The sequence below is a fragment of the Bufo bufo genome, chromosome 8 (genome assembly GCF_905171765.1).
Source record: "Bufo bufo chromosome 8, aBufBuf1.1, whole genome shotgun sequence".
Classification (NCBI taxonomy): Eukaryota; Metazoa; Chordata; class Amphibia; order Anura; family Bufonidae; genus Bufo; species Bufo bufo.
In genome coordinates, this window is record NC_053396.1 from 13742307 (window position 1) to 13761383 (window position 19077).

The window sequence follows — 19077 nt, forward strand, 5'->3', positions numbered from 1 at the left end:
GGTTCCCTCCCATACACATTAGGTGCCATAGAGTGCGCCTGCCGTATACGTGGCCGCCAATTACCCCGTAAGCAATGGAGGGCATCAGATTCAAAAACCTCTTCTCCTGGTTCTGTTCACACTCTTCCCCCCCTACCCCATCATTGGATAGAGCAGGATGACTCGATGACCCGTTCTTCCCCAAAGTTGGGGCTGATTCAGTAATATTGTCTAAAATAGCCGGAACCTAACGGAGACAGTCAGAGGATGCACCGAATTTGCAACACAATGGGGGACATTTATCAATAAGGGCGTAATTTGCGCCCCAAAAAATACTAACATTACAAATCAAAAGTGGTGATTTGTGTTTCACCCCATATATCAAAAGGCGCACGCCACTTTTAAAATGGGACTTTTCAAAATACTGTATAAACTTGATTATTTATATTTCTCTCGACTTGCGACATTTAACGCCAATAGCACTAAAATACGACTTTTTTAAACTGAAATGTGCCATTTCAGCCAACCCTGCCAGACAGCACTTGCGACTTTTGAAAAACATATTGGCGACTTTTTAAGGCATATTTCCTACATTTCCAGTGGTAAATTGCGACTTTTGTCTCAGACTCGGTAAGTTTTTTGTTGAATGTCTAATTACTGACAAAACACTGCTGTTTTTGACAAAAAGTCACATCTTTATGCCATAAGGGTTTCTTTTTACACAAAACTCCACCACCTAAGCCGGCTTAATTGTCCACAACAATCTGATCCATTTCCGCCGATAGGAAGATGATAAATCAGGTGTAATATGCTCCAATTTGATAGCCCCACCAATTTCCGGAGCGATGCATTTAAATTAAAATTCTGAAAATTCTGCAGAAAACTGTTGATTATATTTGCCGCAAATCAAAATGTCATTCTTTTTGGCATATTTTAATGCCACAATTCTGCCGCAACATGCTTAGTAAATGACCCCCACTGTGTGATAGATTTGGCACATCTTGATGGACACATTAGACACTGTTCTCACCTCTTACTTGAGTCCAGTATTTTGTACCAAAATTGGGGCGAATGTCCCTATTAAATCTTACAAAATGTGTGACTCCACTCAGCCATGCCACCTTTTTTATACAATTTGGAAAACTGCCTATCAAAACTCAAAAAGTGGCTAAAACACATAACTATTCTAGCACGTGGCATATGCACCGTTTATTTTGGCGCAAATTGCACCAGAATTCTGGCTTATTCAGCTTAGTAAGTGTCGCCCATTGTGCCCTTTAAAGGGGTTGCGTCACCTCAGACATTGGTGGCCTATTGCTAGGATCTCTGGAACCTCTAGACCTATCCCCAAAATGAATGAGAGCGCACCACACCGTCTACAGGTTGTATGTGGTATTGCAACTCATCCCTATTCACTTCAACAGAACGAAGCTCTGTGGACGGCCAGACCCAACCTGTGGACAGCGTGGCACTGGGCCCCTGAATGCACATAATGTATAGCCACCATTGAAATGGTTATTGGTTCCAAGATTAGCTCCAAATGAGATTTAATAGGGGCCCATCATTGTGTCAGAGGGTGGATCCTCTGCTACTCCGTTGGGCCAATCTGACCCCGCGTCCGTGTCCTGTAAACTCGTACAGATGGGGTCATGTGTGCCGCTGCAGCCAATGACTGGCCTCAGTGGTGATGTGTCCCCAAGGGGCACATCAGTGCTGGGTTACATGACGCTTGTGGACACATTGGCTGCAGCGGCACTCGTCCATCCGGAAGTTTACAAGACAGGGACCTGAGGTTCTAGGGAGACAGAACGGAGTGGAGGGGAGCAGGTGGGTACAGTGTATTTCCACAGGTTAAAAAGTTTAAAAAAAAGCTGGACAACCCTTTAAGACGAAGCCATGGATGTCAGCTCATTCAGTCTGCCCTCTGTACGTATTTCCTACCAGGGGCAAAGAGATGCTAGTTAAACACCCGTCTGAATAAAGGCTTGCCAGGAGCCACAAAGCTGACAGCGCCCTGAAGTGCGACACCGGGTGGTACACTTGTCCGAGGCTGAGGTGTCTTAAAGCTGTCATCGGAATACGGGCAGAACAGATTGTATTGTAAGTGCCGGTTTGTGCTTCCAAGGTCGTTGGCAAGAGTGGCGAAACACCTCGGAAACAGGTTCTGCTATACAGAGAGAATGGTAGCTGGCAGGACGAAGGCCTGGCACATCGAGGTGGTACGCGCTCTGTAGCTCTAGGGGTGCCAAATTGCCTGTCTCACTAAAAAGTAAATAGCAAAAACATTAGATAATGGGATCAGTCCTGGAACGTCCTGGATGGCAGGCTTTCAGTATAGAATTTTTCACCTTCATACGACTTTATATTTTTGGATTGAAGTTATCCTCCTGCAGCTTTAACTGAGTTAACTGTTTTATGCCTATTGATTCCGCCTGTGCGCGGCTATGGAGCCATGTACTTACACCCCACGACTGTTCAATGTTTTAACGTTTCATGTCTTTGGATATGTCATATTGTGTTGCAGAAAGCACGCCATTTCTCTGCGGCAGATAGGCATGGTTATTACCTGTGGCCAACCATTGGCCATTGTTGATGTTGCAGTCACGGATCTGCGGGGGGCATAATGTTGGTTTTGCTATGTTGCTCGGGCATGCTAGTAATTGTAGCTTCCCAACAGATATGGGGCCACAGAATGGACAGAAACAATGCAGAGCAGAGATGTGCCGTATCCAAGGTTAGTGAAACGAAAATGGAAGAACACTGGCTGATGATAGACTCTGCAATCTTAGCAGGGGGAAATATATATATATATATAATGTATTATTATTTTTAATTTATTTATTTATTTATTCATTTGATATATACTTACAAGCCAAAAAATTAAAAGGGTATTCTGGTTTTAGACAGTTATCACCTAACTATTTGACTGGTGGGGGTCCTATCTCTCAAGAATGCTGCGGGCCCCCGAAATGAGCAGAGCGGCAGGTATGGCATGCGTCCTGGTGCTCTATTCATCTCTATGGGAGTTCCGGAGAGAGCCGAGTACAGCGCTCTAAAATTTTTGGAATTCTCATAGAGATGAATGGAGCAGGAGTGCACATGCTTGACCTGCTGCTTCCCTCATTTCGGGGGACCCCGTGGGGTATGGGGTCCCCATTTTTGTGATTGGTAGGGGGGCCCAGCCGATGGATAGAGGATAACTTGTTACAACTGGAATACCCTTTTTTTTTTTTTTGTAAAATGTTTAGTACGTACGGTAGGTGATCTTTATTTTTCTGACTTGATAAATGACCTAATTCTGCCACCACTAGAAGAAGCTCACAGCATATGGGTTTAAACAGCTAGTGCTGAACTCAATGGCAATTGTATAAATCTGTACGCAGTGAGCTCCCCCTAGTGGTGGCTATGATAGCACACCAGCATAAAGAGGAAGTACTTCCTGTTCTGGGTCCCTTCTCACCATGGCCCCCCTGCCTCTATTGTAGGTACACCATTGCAGAGAACAGCTTCTGCTATATCATTTTTGCTTTGCATTTTGCTATGATGTAGGTAGAGCAGAAATATTATAATTAGCATTGCAATTAAATTTAATTAATTCAATTTCTCATGCCATTGCTGACCTACATGGAAGCTGGCCCACTACAGGGGAAATGTAGTATTACATGCTGACCAGTGAACTGAATAGATGACCATATACTGCATATAGTCTTTGTGAGTGGCTCTTTACTCCGGCATACAGAGAGAGGTTCCGAGCTGAGGACCCCCCCCCTTTATGTAGGGGCTCTGTTCACAATTTGTCAGTTGTCTGGGTTCCTCTCTAGTGTTCTTGGTGATGATGCCAGCTAGATTTTTATATTTTTCGATTCCTCTGCAGGCTGCCTCTACCATGCATAGCTTCTGTACCAGTAGTGCCTCGGAGGTGCCTCTGAGCGGCTAATTGCGCTGGCCTTGTTAAAGAAGCCAAGATCTCAAAAATAGACCTCATCACTATGCAAATTACCCTGTTCTTGCCATCTCCTGCAGAGTACGAATTCCCTGAATTCTGCTCAAAGTGTGAGAACGGCACGTCGCTGGAGCCACTCATCACCCTGCGGGTGACCATAGGAGAGCGTGTGAGCCCTATGTGGAGGCCTTATATAAAGGTCTAAAGCTAGCTCTGCTCATTAAGAATGATGTGCAAGCCAAAAAATCCTCCAAATTGAAGTTTAGAGGTAAGAACTTACATTTTCCTTAGTCGGGTATTAATACTGGACTCATTGCATTGAAGAAGATGCAGTCGATATAGTTCGTGTCATTTGTTCCCACATTTTACATGGGTGTTGGGTCGATTTCATTATTCTGATGTGGCAGAGTTGACTTTGTCATTCGGCACCAGTCACTGATTCAGCTTCACTTAGGACAGTCAGACCATGCAGCTCCATAAATATATGACATTAGATAAAAGGGCCTGCATTTTTTGTTCTTAAACAGCGCCACATTTGTCCATGGGCAGTGTTTGGTATTGCAGCTCAGCTCATGATTCACTTAAAGGGGTTCTCGAGGATTTTAATATTGATGTCCTGTCCTCAGGATAGATCTATATCAGTGGGGCGGGGGTCCGACTGCTGATCTGTGAGTGCTTAGGTCTCTCTCTAGGCCAAATGACGTTACTTTCAACCGTCACATGGCCTAGGCACTGGCAGGGGTGCACCTAGCCTTTCTGCTGCCTGAGGCGAAAACTGAAACGCCCCCCCCCCCCCCCATGGCCCTTCCGCTGCCCCAACCTGACACTGCCTGAGGCGCTCGCCTCACGGGGCCTCATTGGTGGTGCACCACTGGGCCTAGGCACAGCTCTGCCCCATTCAAGTGAATGGGACTGAGCTGTAATACAATCTTAGCCACTACACAATGGACGGAGCTGTGCTTAACGAGCTGTGAGGAGGCGATGGCGCTTACCAGAGCTCCGGTGAGCGTTGCGGCTTCCTCAAACAGCTGAATCGCGGCAGTGCCAGGGGTTAGGCCCCCACTGATCAGATATTGATGACCTATCCTGTAGATAAGCCATCAACATGAAAACCCTGTTAAATATCAGCTGCAATAAACTGCAATACCAAATGCAGCCTACGGACAAGAGGGGAGCTGTGTCTGTACAAACCTTGTTTCTACATATATCCTGTTGAAATCAGTGGGGCTATTCTAATATCTCTGGACAGACCCATCTTTATGGATTTTTATTAGTTCCAATATGTTTGTTTCCTCTGCTAATCATATCCTTCTGCCAACCATGCATGTTAATTGGGGGTAATTGGTCTGATAATTATGCAGGCTCACACTACGCCTTTTTCCATCTTTAAATTACTGGTACAATGTACCAGATCTGTGCGATAAGCTCTCACGTAGAAAAATCGAGACCTTTTATAGCACATTTAGTGCGGTCAGTGAGTGTACATACAGGAGAGCATGGCCAGTATAAATACAGGGTATGCTTTTGGGTTTATGTCTTCATTGCCTTCAAAACCAGTCAGTTCGGCCCAGTTTTCTTCATTTTCCTTTGTTTAGGGAAAAAAAACAACATGACTTTTGGCCCAGTTCCCATCTCCCTTGCACAGGGGTACCGCTAGGGGGTCCCCGGAAGCCCTTAGCCTTATAAGGAGATATCAGAATTATAAATGGATTGTGGTAGATGATGGTCCTTTTAACTTTGGAGTTCAGGAAGCTTTTGGCAGATACCCTCTAACTACTTTAGACTGCCAGATAATGGCAGATCTGCTTGTCATTGCAAGTGACAAGAATGTCCTAGCTGAGTCTGCAGCTGCAGAAGAGGGGTGCGAGCTCTGCTTTCCTGATTGCTTTATACACAGCCCTCAATGAGCATCATGTATTACAGTTCATGCAGTACTCATGACGCTTCTTGTTCTCGTCCCAGCGGTCACATGATCGGCGGGTAACTGCAGGAGCTGCTGGGTCTTAGCAGACCCAGATCAACTCTGCAGTAAGTCTCCGAAGGCTGAATTTCTTTTGGAACTAGTGCTAATATGTTATCTTCAGATACAGCAGAAATCAACAATAAATAAAAAAATATAATGTTAAACGCTTATAGGGGGCTCAAAACGTTAAAAAAAAAAATTATAATATTAAAAAAGAGCTTTGCCTCAAGCCCACACTGCCGCTTGTAGTCCAGGAGACCATAAGCTACATATTTCCTATATAAAAATGACCATAACGGAGGACAAATAATGGGGACACTGCTTAAAAGTGCCTGCTTCTTAAAGTCTGCAGTCGGGGAAAATATTTCCTGTTCCCCTTCTAAACCTGGGGAGCCTCTTATGGTCAGGTGCATCTTATAGTCCAAAAAATACAGTATTTATTAAATTAGGGTAAATTTAAAATACTATTTTACAATAATAAATAAATAAAAATGACTAAAGTAAAGTTGGCATACAAATAAAGCCGCATATATCACCAAAAAAAAAGACACAAAATGATTTGAATAACCGAACGGGAAAAAACAAAAACATGAGCCACAGGTTGAGCATGCATGTGTCACGTTCGGGTGTGGGAGAGAAACACCACACCGAACATAGGAGGGAAAGGGGTGAGGGAATAAGGCCTGGAAACTAGGGAAAGGAGATGGACACCTCCTAGTAAAACCCTAATCAAAGTCCTGACTAACTACCAGTATGAACAGACCCCAGAGGTAGGTGAGTTCATACACCGGAATACCTAGTGTCCTAACTCACCCTATAGGACCCTGGTACTAATGTCAGGACTGAGATAACCTGTTCCTCCAAAAGGAAGGCGAACAGGAGTCTCCCTCAGGCCTTACCACAAATAACAGGGAAATGCAACACACAAAATAACCCAAACAAAATACAAAAGGGAAAGAAAACACTTAACTTCAAGTGTCTATGGCAGCACCAGGAACTCAGCCGAGATCCACACACCAGCTATCCACAACTCCAACAAAAGCTATAAACTGCACAGCATAGTGAGAGAAACAACTATAAATAGAGAAGGTTAAATGACCCTAATAGTCACACCTGGGGATAGAAGGTGCGGCAAGCACCAGAAACACCACAGACGTCATTTGATCCAAATAGAAAACATGTCAGATCAAACCATGTGTTGCCAGTCTCACCGATCTCCTGCCACCTGTTGTGGGCAGGTCCGTGACAGCATGCTGCCTCTACATTTCTCTTTGTGGGACTACTAGAAATAGCCAGCCCCTTGTACTCACCTATCTCCAGCAGTCCCATATGCTCGATCCTGCCGTTCCATTAATTTAACTTAGGCCTCCTGCAAACGACCGTATGTGTTTTGCCGACCTCAAAATACGGATGCGGTCTGCATGCATCCTGCATTTTCACAGGAACCACATGAATGAATAAGTCGCTGTGCGATCCGCAAAAAATGCAGGTCGCACACTGACCAAAAAAAAAGTCATGTGCGAAAGGCCTTAGGGTGCAAGGTCCCTTTTTTCATAAGCAGTGAGGGCCCCACCCATCTAATTATTATCTCAGATCCTGTGGATAGGGGATAACATAATGTAACTGGAATACCCCTTTAAGTCTTGACATATTTTGCAATCTTTTGCCATTTTCACATTTTACCAGCTTCTGTTCCCTGTAAATTAATTCAGGCCTGGGTCTGGAAGCGCATGAAATAGACAGAACTGCATTTAAATAATATATCCCCTGCCACCCAGAATAGCTGAGCTCGTTTCTGCGTCCGCCAGTCTCTCATCAAGCACACTGACGAATGGTTATTTGAAATGATAGCAGATTTTTTATCACACGCTAATTATCAGGAGAAATATCTCCCCTTCCGGGCAGTCATTTCTGTTCCGCATAGTTATATAGTCCAGTGTCAGTCTTCAGTGCCTGGGGACCTATGACAAGTAAGCAGTCATTTTGGAATACGTTACCGTCGCGGTCTATATTAAATTTTTTACATTCGCTCACACATTAGACTCTGCAAACATCACGCAGTACGAAAGGTAATTTAATGTCCCCCAGCATGGAAATAGAAATGGCGGCTTTCAATGGCAGAGAAGTTAAAATAGAGCATAGTAAATCAGCGCAAAGGTGAGTAGCACCACTAGCTGTAAAGGAAGCAGAGAATAGGTTATGTCGCTGTTTTTCAGGTCACTTGTGGGACCATGTGTCACGCATTATACGCCGTATAGTTTTAGTGACCATATAAATGTTATGCAATAGAAAAATTTAGAAAGAGCTACTGACTTGGTGCATACATCAATATAGATAGACCCAAAGTATTAACAGTAGGGCAGCAAGGTAAGGCTACTTTCACACTAGCGGCACAGACCTCCGGCAGGCCGCTCCGTCGGGTGAACAGCCTGTCGAATCCGTCCTGCTGCTAGTGACCGCGTGCTGCTCCGTCCCCTTTGACTATAATGGGGGGCAGTGCGGAGGCACGGCAGCGCACGGTGAGAGGCTGCCGGAATAAATGTCGGACATGTCGTAGTTTTATTCCGGCAGCCTCTCGCCATGCACTGCCGTGCCTCTGCCGGAACTCCGCCCCTGCCCCCATTATAGTCAATGAGGACGGAGCGGAAGTCCGGGGGCACACGGTCACTAGCGGCAGGACGGATCCGACAGGCTGTTTACCCGACGGAACAGCCTGCCGGAGGTCCGTGCCGCTAGTGTGAAAGTAGCCTTAGGAAATTAAAAACCAACTATGGTTTAGAATATAAGGTTTTCATGATTAATTACTATGTGTTGTGTGTGTACATCACCCAAAACTAAGATTTTGTATTGTGCAGCGTTTATTTCAGTACAATAAAGTGAATGTCCCCCTTTAACCCTTAAAGGGGTTATCCCATGACTATGTAAGCCGTGTACCGGGGTGGGCTCCCCAGAATACAGCAAAGTCACAGACAAGGAAAGCGACACTGACACCAGCTTTATATGCAAGAACAGAAACTTTACTTTGGAAACAGTAATAACACATATACAAACAGTATAAGTAATACCCCAGGCTCACAGTCACCGTCCCTGTCTGAGGGACAGGCCTAGCCTGTTGGCGCACACAGCAGAGCCTACAAGTCGTACTGTGCCGCTATAGAGGACACACCTAATCGGTGGCAGACGCAGCAGAGCCTGCAAGTGAATTACAGCGCTGCAGTCCAGTACAGTAAGGCCTAACAAAGCTATAACCCTATCTAACTAGCTAATACAAGGCCTAGGCTAGTCTCTGTTACTTTAGTATAGTACAATTGGTAATCAGGTGTACTGACCTGCGTCCGTTCTGGGCCCTAGGATGCCGCTTACTCGGGATGGCCACAAAGCTCTCAGAAAACGTGCGGCCTTGCTTGATGATAAGGCTTTCTGTCCATACACTGGAACTGGTCTTCCTGGGACAACCTCTCTTTCAAAGAGCTGGATCCAGAAAGGGGACAACAGATACTCTCTTTCCTTTGAGTGTCCATTCACTGCCGGACATCCGGAATCCAGGATGGAATCAGATTCAGTCCCTCACAGCACAATCCTTCCACCATGTCAGATCAGCTCAGACTTCCTGGTTTTTCAGAAGCAGCTTCCATGAGTCATCATCTGCTTTGCATATGCATATCCCAGAGTGTGCTGACTGTGCTGCAAAACAGTGGCCTCTAGTGCCCGAAATGCCAAATGACACCTACAATACAATTTAAACATAAACATTATACAGGCAGAGTTTATCCACAATCTCACAACTAATGTAAAAAATGAAAATCAGACATCACATAGTACATGACAACTTATTTCTAATAAATCTAGAACCAGCCTCTTACCTCACATGGATCCAGAGATCCCCTATTCATTGCTCTGCTAGATTTATATTAATCTGACAGCTCAAGGGAGTGTACTTTCTACTGCAGCTAAAGGGGCGTGTCCATGATCCCCCTATGACAGCTCAGGAGGCGTGTCCATGCTCTCCCTATCACACCTCAGGAGGCAGTTGAAGAATGAAACTGAGCGTGTGCGGCCTTCTCAGTAAGCAGGTGAGAGAAATAAGAAAAAAACACAGGTGGCGCTATACAGATATATTTTATTAAATAACGCAGTGGCTATACAAAATTATTAATTACATTGAACTACAAAAGTATTCAGATCCAGGTGCTGGTTTGAAAACTGTAGAACATTTGTCCTCTAAGGACAAAGCAATTTTCAGGTCTTTTTTTAAACTCCCTGCTTTCCCAAAGCCATATGAGGGCAGTTTTTTACAGGATAAGGCTACATGCACACGACCGTTCCGTTTTTTGCGGTCCGCAAACCGAGGATCCGCAAAAAACGGAAGCCGTCCGTGTGCCTTCCGCAATTTGCGGAACGGAACGGGCGGCCCATTGTAAAAATGCCTATTCTTGACCGCAAAACGGACAAGAATAGGACATGCTATATTTTTTTTGCGGGGCCACGGAACGGAGCAACGGATGCGAACAGCACACGGAGTGCTGTCAGCATCTTTTGCGGCCCCATTGAAGTGAATGGGTCCGCAATCGAGCCGCAAAAATGGCGGCTTGGATGCGAACCAAAAGAACGGCCGTGCACGGAGTGCTGTCAGCATCTTTTGCGGCCCCATTGAAGTGAATGGGTCCGCAATCGAGCCGCAAAAATGGCGGCTTGGATGCGAACCAAAAGAACGGCCGTGTGCATGAGGCCTAAGTTGCACTTTCAAAAGGCACCATTTAATATTCTATACGTTGTAGTAGAAAGTTGGAAAAAAATCCATATGGTGTGGAATTGGAAAAAAAAACTATGCCATTCTGCCATAGTTTTAAGAGTTTTGTTTTTACAGCATTCCCTTTGCTGTAAAACTAACCTGTTAACCTCATTCTATGGGCCAATACGATTACACAGATACCACATTTATATGGTTTTTATTGTGTTTTAATACTTTAAAAAAAACTTCTGAAAGAATTTATGTTATTGATATCATTTTGGAGTATGTATGATATTTTATCTTTTTTTTTTTTTTCCGTTACAGTGTTCACCAATGGGATAAATATGTTTATATCTTAATAGTACTAGCGTTTTGGGACTTTGCGATGCAAATGATCTTTATTTTTTTTATTGTTTATTTTTTATTATGTGGAAAGGGGGGATGATTTTAATTTTTAATTTTTTTATTGTATTAGATTTTATTTTTTTACATTTTGTTAATGCAATGTAATCTGAAAGCATCATGTTATAGAGTAGGCCTCCAATCCTCCATAGGAACTACTGCTGTAGTATCCTCAGATCCTCCAGATGGACCACGGCTACCACAAGGAAGCCATTTGGGCCCCAGGATCTGAGGGGTTTAAAGGGGTTATCCCATCTTAGACAATGGGGGCATATCGCTAGAATATGAGGGACCCGCACCTACAAGGAGAACGGAGACGGGGAGAGTTGTGGCTGGAGGACCCCGAGTTGTGGCAGCTCCCCACCTCTCAGATTGAAGTGAATGGAAGCGCACTGCACATACGCGGCCACCGCTCCCATTCATCTCTATGGGGCTGACGGAAATAGCCGAGCCAGCGCTCGGCTATTTTCGGCGGCTCCATAGAAATGAATGGAGAGCAGCTGCGCATACGCAGTGCGCCCTCCTCAACTTTCTCTGCTCCATTCTCCTTGTAGGTGCGGGTCCCAGAGGTGGGACTCGCACCTATCAGACAATGGGGGCATATCCTAGCGCTATGCCCCAATTGTCTAAGATGGGATAACCCCTTTAATGTCTGTGTTCAGTGTTATTGTCGATCACAGACTTTAAGCACCAGGGTCTGCTGTTTAAAGCAGCAGAAACCTGGCGGCTATTGTACCTGCTGCATTCAAGAGTGGGAGCAATTTTTAAAGAATGGACATGCGTTGTATATTATGTGCTGATTATGTTTGCAATATATCCTTATAGACAGTGACCAGAGCTCAGGTTTTATGATACAGAGCTCTGAATCCTCTGCATAGAAATAAATGACTAAATTCTATCTGCCTGTAGTCACCACTAGGGGGAGACTAGGAGCTCACTGCATACAGTTTTACCATTGAGTTCAGTGTATCAAGAGTATGCAGTAAGCTCATGTGGTGGCACAAGGCAGACTGAACTTTTTGAATTCAGTTAATACCAACTATGCTGGAAATTTGGATCCTGCACATTAGAAATAAGGACCACTATAAAGACATATTGAGGAATTAATCGGCACAAGATTTAGGACCTGCTTATGCTTTTCAAAATGGTATTAATTTATTTTAAGCTTCATTAATGTGTGACCTAATGACGCAGAGTCCTGGGCAGAGTTCATATCATGTCATCAGGCACCGATATGCGGGCGGGCATGAACCTACCTACTCAAACATGACCAGTAACATTTATCTTATTGGGAGGGAGTCTTGTGTGTCTGTGGTCGTCAATGCCTTTATTAATGGACAATTAGATTATAGGGTGTTTTTGGGCTTTGTTGTTGTACTTGTGTTCCCATAGATTGTGATCTGTTTGCTTTGTGTTTCTTGGACTGGGTGTTTCCTTTGTTCGTGTGGTCAATGTGCTATAGTGAGGGATATAGGAGATCACTACCCTTACTCTTACCTTCCATCCCTTCTTACTTCCTTCAGAGTCCTAACCCGCACATTAATGACTCTTTCTTTTTCTATTCTGGTTTTAATCTATGATATGATCATCCATTCTTTCCTGCATTCATTCTCCGATCCCAGTATCTAATTTTGATCATCATTAATTATTTGTAATGAAATTATCATCATCGTTCTTCAACGAATCACCTTTTTTTTTTTTTGCTTCACTGGTTTTGCATTCATCCACTTACATCCCATCCACCTTTTGACTTATGGTAGGAATTACCTGTGTTTCGATGCATAACTTCCTTTCCTCCCTTTAGTAAACAGCAGAACTCAACCAAATGTCGGTCAGTTTGGGAGCAACGAACCACCCAGATCCGTATGCATAACTTCCGGGCCAGTTGCGAAGCCCTCTACAGCGAGTTGGAACCTGAGGATCGACTGAGGTATGCCACCACATTACGCCTCAGGCCTGATATGAAGAGTCACATGGATCGGCCATTGTTGGTTGAGCCCCAGGATTCCACAGAAACAAAAGATGGCAGCCAAGACCCACTACCTCCAAGTGAAACAGAGCAGGGAACTGAGGTGAATGCAGAGCAAGTGCCACGAAAACATAGGCATAGAGATAGGGGACCTACCGAAACCAACGGTGCTGGTCGGGAAAATGGAAATCATAACGGTGATTCTGGCAGTAATGATAGAGAAGAACGTCATCGACAGCACAGAAGTCGGAGCAAAGAAAGGGAAGGAGGGAAAGAAGGGGGAAGAGGAGAATGCAACCGGAGTCAGGAAAGAGGAAAAAGGCACCATCGAAGGGCTTCCCCAGAAGAAGGGACAGAGAGGGAACATCGAAGACACCGCACACACCGCCATTCTGCCGAGAGACAAGGCAAAGAGGGCAATGGGCAACCTCCTTCTGGTAGTAAAGGAGAAAGAAAGTCCCGGCATAGAGGAGGTGGATCTAGATCTGGCAACAGGGATGGCGACGGTACGACTCGAGTGGGAGAAAACGGTGAAGAGATTCCACGGTCACGACATCGGAACAGGCACAAAGCACTTTCTACATATGATACGGAGGAGAAAAAGGAAAACAAAGAGGGAGAATCAGGAGAGAGGGAGCATCGCAACCACCGGTTGAGGTAAGACTGTTCTGCACTGGTGACCTTTCATCTTAGTGTCCGAAATATGACCATGGAGGGTGGACTGACAGTCCAGATTATTAGAATCAGGGATTTTATAGGACAGTTGTGAACACACCAAGACGAGGTGATAACTGAAGTCAGTGGGAACAGAGAAGGATTATTGCTGAAGATGTGAAGAGCCTTGGCAAGGAGCACACTTAGTGATAATAGATATGGATTACCGACAGATGTTTGCAGAGAACTGGAGGATTCCTATCAGTTGGAGTAGAGCACTCATGGAGACAGATTTACTGATCCTGTCAGTTAAACTGACCATACACATCAGATGCATGTTGGCTGAGCCTGCCAATTTCAGCAGGATCGGGTGACCATCAAATGTGTGTGGCTGCCTCCCAACTTTTAGCAGGCCTGATCCTTTTGTTCTCGGGGAGATAAGCAGCTGTCAGACGGGTCTGGTGGTGGCTTTCTCCCTTCTTCCATTCACAACACATGCATGCTTGGATTAGGGCAGGGGTAGGGTGGAGGGGTCGGGAGAGAGAGCTGCTGAACAAACATGCAAGTCTTCAGCCAACAGTTATCTCATGTGTGTGGCCAGTCTTAGACTAGACAACCTAAAGATGTGTCATATGTACTAAGTTTTGAGCATCTTGGTTTGTTTTTTGTCAAAATTGTGGAGCAGTATTTTAACACTTGTTATCAGTAAGCCCCCCCCCCCCCTCATTGGAAACAAGTGTCTAAGACACCAATACAAGGCATGTAGGCCAATGTTTGTTGCAAATTGTACCTGTATTCTGGCGAATTATGATTAGTACCTCCCCATTGCGTCCATGATTTAAACTACCTACTGATAAGATACACCAGCAATGTCTACCATCAGGTGATTTTACTCTGAAGATAAGCAGCACTTGTCTGTCTTGGTGGTCACGGCTCATGTCCATGACCCAGCTTGAGGATGATGAGAGTGCTGACCTACGTGTTGCTGTTTGAAGTTATGGATTACATACAGGCAGTGACTGACTGAGCCTAAAAGAATATCTTACCTTAGTCTATGTCCATTGCTGTCACATTTTCAAAGTCTTCTTCTCAGCGTGTGTTATGTTAATATCACCTCTGTGCAACGCTTTCTTATCGTCTCTTCAAGATTCATACCTTTAGAAGTCATGGTAATAACAGATATTTGACTGCAGGGACCACCGTAATGAGGCCGATGTTCCCATTGGGGGGCTTCAGCAGTTACCGGAGCAGCCAGAAGATGCTGATAATGAGAAGAACGTGAACAGGATGTTCTTGCCCCATCCAGAGAGGTCCAGCATGGTTAATATACCGGTAACCGTCACCGCACCACCCGGAGAGAGCGCCGTCATACCAAGTAAGTACAGGTTCTTGCTGAGCGCTGTGGCTCCTGGCAAGTGCCGACACCAGCACCAGTGCTGTGCCAAGCCTTTAATTTATGAACATCTTGAATAACGCTCATATCAGTAAAGGGGTGAAGGTTAATGCATATGTGCGCTTGCCAAGCACTAAAGCGTTTATTTACGCACATATTTATTTATATCATGATGTCAAATGGAATTTATTATATTTAATTTATAATACAAGAAGATTATTGTGCATTGTTTATACCTGTGATCTCCATGATATTATAAATTGGAATTGAGAGACAAATTATTCGGGCTTTGAACCCATTAAGACCACAATCTGATAACCTAATCTCAGGATAGGTCATCAATGACTGCTACGTGGTGGTCCAACACTTGGCAACCCCGCCAGTCAGCGGCACTCAGGTAAGAACTGCAGTCTCTTCCACAACCTGTGAAATCACGTCCATCAGTTACATGACCTTTGTGTAGCTCAGTCTCATTCATGTGAATAGGGTTGAGCTGCAAGACCAAGGACAGTCACTATACAATGCACGGCGCTGTGCTTGGTATACTATGAAGATGCAGTGGTCTTACGAGTGCCACAGCCCCTCTTCAAACAGCTGATCACAATGGTGCCGGGAGTTAGACCCCTACCAATCAGATGTTGATGACCTATCCAGAGACAAGGTCATCAATATTTTAGCGGGTTTTCAGGGCTTAGCTCAGGGCTACAGATATTGTCCTATCTCATCATCAGGATAGGTCATGATGATCAGGTCGGGTCCGACTGCCAGCGCCTCCTGCAGATCATCTGTTTAAAGGGTCCCCTTCAATGTTTACCTACACCTCGACTCCATGGTAGTAGCAGTGCAGTGTAATTACAGCTGTTCATTACATTCAAGTAAATGGGAGAGGAAACTGTAATTACACTGCTACGCGGCTACAATAGAGATGGTGTGCAGGTAAACATGGAGGAGGATGAAGCACTTGAACAGCTGATCTGGATGGGCGCTGGCAGACATATCCCCTCTGATCTCATATTGATGACTTACCCTGAGGACAGGTCATCAGTATCTGTAACCTGGACAATCCCATTAATTCCTAGAAAAACCCTTTAGTGCCCTACAATTACGCAATGAGCAGATTTCCTCTTAAAGGGTTATTTCTATATTTTTTCCACCATTTTCCCTTCATGTTGCTGATCCGCAGAGGCCCTCAAAATGCATTTTTTTTTTAATCTTAGGCCACAAGATAAAATTACATTTAGGCATCATTCAGCCTACTGTTGTTACAACTTTAGGTAGGGACAGAAAAGGACAGTGAGCCCTGAGGCTAGAACCCATCCTGCTTTCCCTACCTACTTGCAGTACAAGCCTTAGATGGCTAGACCACAACTGGTCGACGGTCCCTATGCTATTTAACAAACAACGGACAAACACAATAGCAGAGTTGTATGTAAATGGATGATAAGATAAGCCGAGATCAGAACCAGACAGACAATGCAGAACCAAACGAGAGACAGAGGGTGGTCAGAAGACAAGCCAGGGTCAGAGGAACAAGCAATCCAAATAAGAACAGGAGCAAGAACCAGGAACACAGCTAGTGAGTCAGAGACTTGCAATGGTGTATGGCCAAAAAGGGGTTTAAATAGAGCACCGAGTCCCGGGATCAATACCTGATAGGCGCTCCATTAGAAACACTAACACAGAGGAATAGAGCAGCTGAGCAATCAGCCCACTGCTAATCTACTCCAGCAAACACCCACTGCAGGGAGAAACAGAGCATTGCATCCGGCTGCTAAGGATGCTATCGTGTCACCAGGGGGCATGGCTCAGCAACGCATCTTTCCCAGCGTGGCCGTGGCTGAGGATCCTGCCTCTGGAGCTCGGACAGGTAAACGTATAACAACTGTTCATCCGGACAATGTAAATTATCACACAGTTGTTTACATCCATATTTCAGATTTTCTGTTTTTGTCCATATCTTGCCTGTATTCTTACTGTTGAGGTCATTGGAGTCTGAAAATATGAATCAAGGTCACAATTTCTTCTACATGTACATCTGCATATGCAGTGTCTGGGTTTGAGGTGGTCCCTACGCTACAATGGGTCCCCCGGACACCTTGCTGTCACCATGTGTTGCAGCTCTCCAGAAGGGATGTTAAAACGTGGTGCACCCGAATAGGAAATAAGTCCAGAAAATCAGGGCCGGTGTGCTTCTTTACTGGAGGAACTTATATGCAAAACAATGCAGGCCACACTTCTCCACTCTTTCAACCAGCAGAAGTTTCTGTGCTGAGGAATGGCCTGAGCTAGTTGTCCCTCTCTCTCTCTCAGAAGGCTGGCTCCCTGGCCAAGGGTCTGTGGCTCAGTTGTCAGTCTGGCTTCCTGGTTAAATGGCGGGTGACCCAGGGTCTGTGGCAGAGTATCCCCGTCTCAGCGTCTTCTTCTAGTCACTCGTGCAGACTAGTCTCTGGTCCCTATCTGCAGACAACTAAGGGCTCTAACTGATACCCTTATATACAGTTTCTAGCTGAGCTAGAACATTCTAGTGGGAAGGGTGGAGTGGAGAAACACAGCTTAAACAGAAACAATGTTACAAAATTAGTCTGCCATAGACTTCCAGACATAAACAGGAGAGCTAAGCCAGACAGTCAGAAGGTCAGCTTGTCTGTTTTATTCCTTCCAAAACTGTACATAAAGTACATTAACCCTTTCCACAGTGCAGTGCAGCTCTAGTGTAATAACAGTGCAAATGAACAGAATATATTACAATAAATATATAAATGCAGATCAACAATATGCATAATCGCACAACAGCATAAATCGCAGTGGAAGTTAACCCTTCACAGTGCAATAAAGTAGGGAGTTGATGGCTTTGCAATAGGGGACAAGGTCCATAAATGTCCATAGTATACATATATGTGATGGACCGATTCTAGTCGACAGCCATCTCTGCATCCTATGAAGCCGATAGGAGTTTAAGTGGCACAATGCTTTCCTAGCGCTGCCGTCGCTTTGTTCTATTGATTGGCTAAGGCCATCCTCGTCAGACCCCCATCAATTGGACTTAGATGACATATCTGAGCTACAGTATATACTATTAATGTCGTTGGTGAAGACAGTGTATGCAGGCACAATACTAATATAATCATATGGACAATGCTACCAAAATTCAATGTAAATTAGTAAATGTGAACCCAATGCAGAAGGCAACATGGAAGATTTTGCTGCTCCCAGTTGCTGGTCAGAATGACTCTTGTTGTCCTCAACGTACGTTCCTGTAATAAATTGGTAGTCCTCATCATATTCTCTACAGTTGGCCTCAATCCCATAACACTACCTCCCAATTTTTGAAGGTGATGGTCTCATTTGAGGTTACTGTTAGGATTTATACTTCACAGAATTATTTACATTAGTCATAAAAGGGGAAATTTTATTGAGTGATTTTGAGACTAAAAAGCTCCTGGCGTCCAGTGACTTCTGATGTGGACTTGTTGCTTACATTAAAGTACCTTTTCCCTTGGCAAAAAGATTGTTTGTTTCACAGTCTAAGTGACTATAAAATAAAACCTAGCAAATGCTAGTCCATTAAATGCAGCCTCCTCCAACACCCTGTCGTCAAAGTCAGCCATATTTTTCATTCAAAGAGCCCATGTCTACAGTGTGTAAAATTACACAGAAAACGTATACAATTAAAAGGGTTGTCCGCCCTTGTGTTCCCAGTATCCTTTGAAATACTGAAGATATCTCGTGTGTTAGAGACCCCTTAAATGGCAGTCTGAAAGACTGCGTGTTGTATGCATTTAACGATACGTTAACATTTAACATGACGCTTGTTTTCTTTAGTAAATAACGTGGATTTTGAGGTGAAATCTGAGGAGAAAAAGGAGATGGAGGCAGAAGACCTGACTAAAAATGGGCCAAAGCAGATCCTGCCATACAGTTCTATGTTCATCTTCAGCTCCACCAATCCGTAAGTCCTAGGAACCACACCTGTCATTGCTGTAGGTATCAATGTAATATTTTCAATGGTTCTCTAGTGTCGGCACCTTATTGTTCTTGAACT

At 44.5% G+C, this 19077-nt stretch overlaps 1 protein-coding gene across 2 annotated transcripts in view; it reads left to right on the forward strand.

Annotated features, from left to right (window-relative positions):
- CACNA1B (calcium voltage-gated channel subunit alpha1 B) overlaps positions 1 to 19077 on the forward strand; it is a 277505-nt gene that overhangs the window by 190238 nt on the left and 68190 nt on the right. For both annotated transcript variants that reach the window (XM_040442805.1, XM_040442806.1), the window contains 4 exons: positions 2657 to 2713; positions 12824 to 13645; positions 14836 to 15017; positions 18858 to 18984. In XM_040442805.1, the coding sequence (XP_040298739.1) occupies positions 2657 to 2713; positions 12824 to 13645; positions 14836 to 15017; positions 18858 to 18984 (1188 nt within the window). The remainder of the gene's footprint in view (positions 1 to 2656; positions 2714 to 12823; positions 13646 to 14835; positions 15018 to 18857; positions 18985 to 19077) is intronic.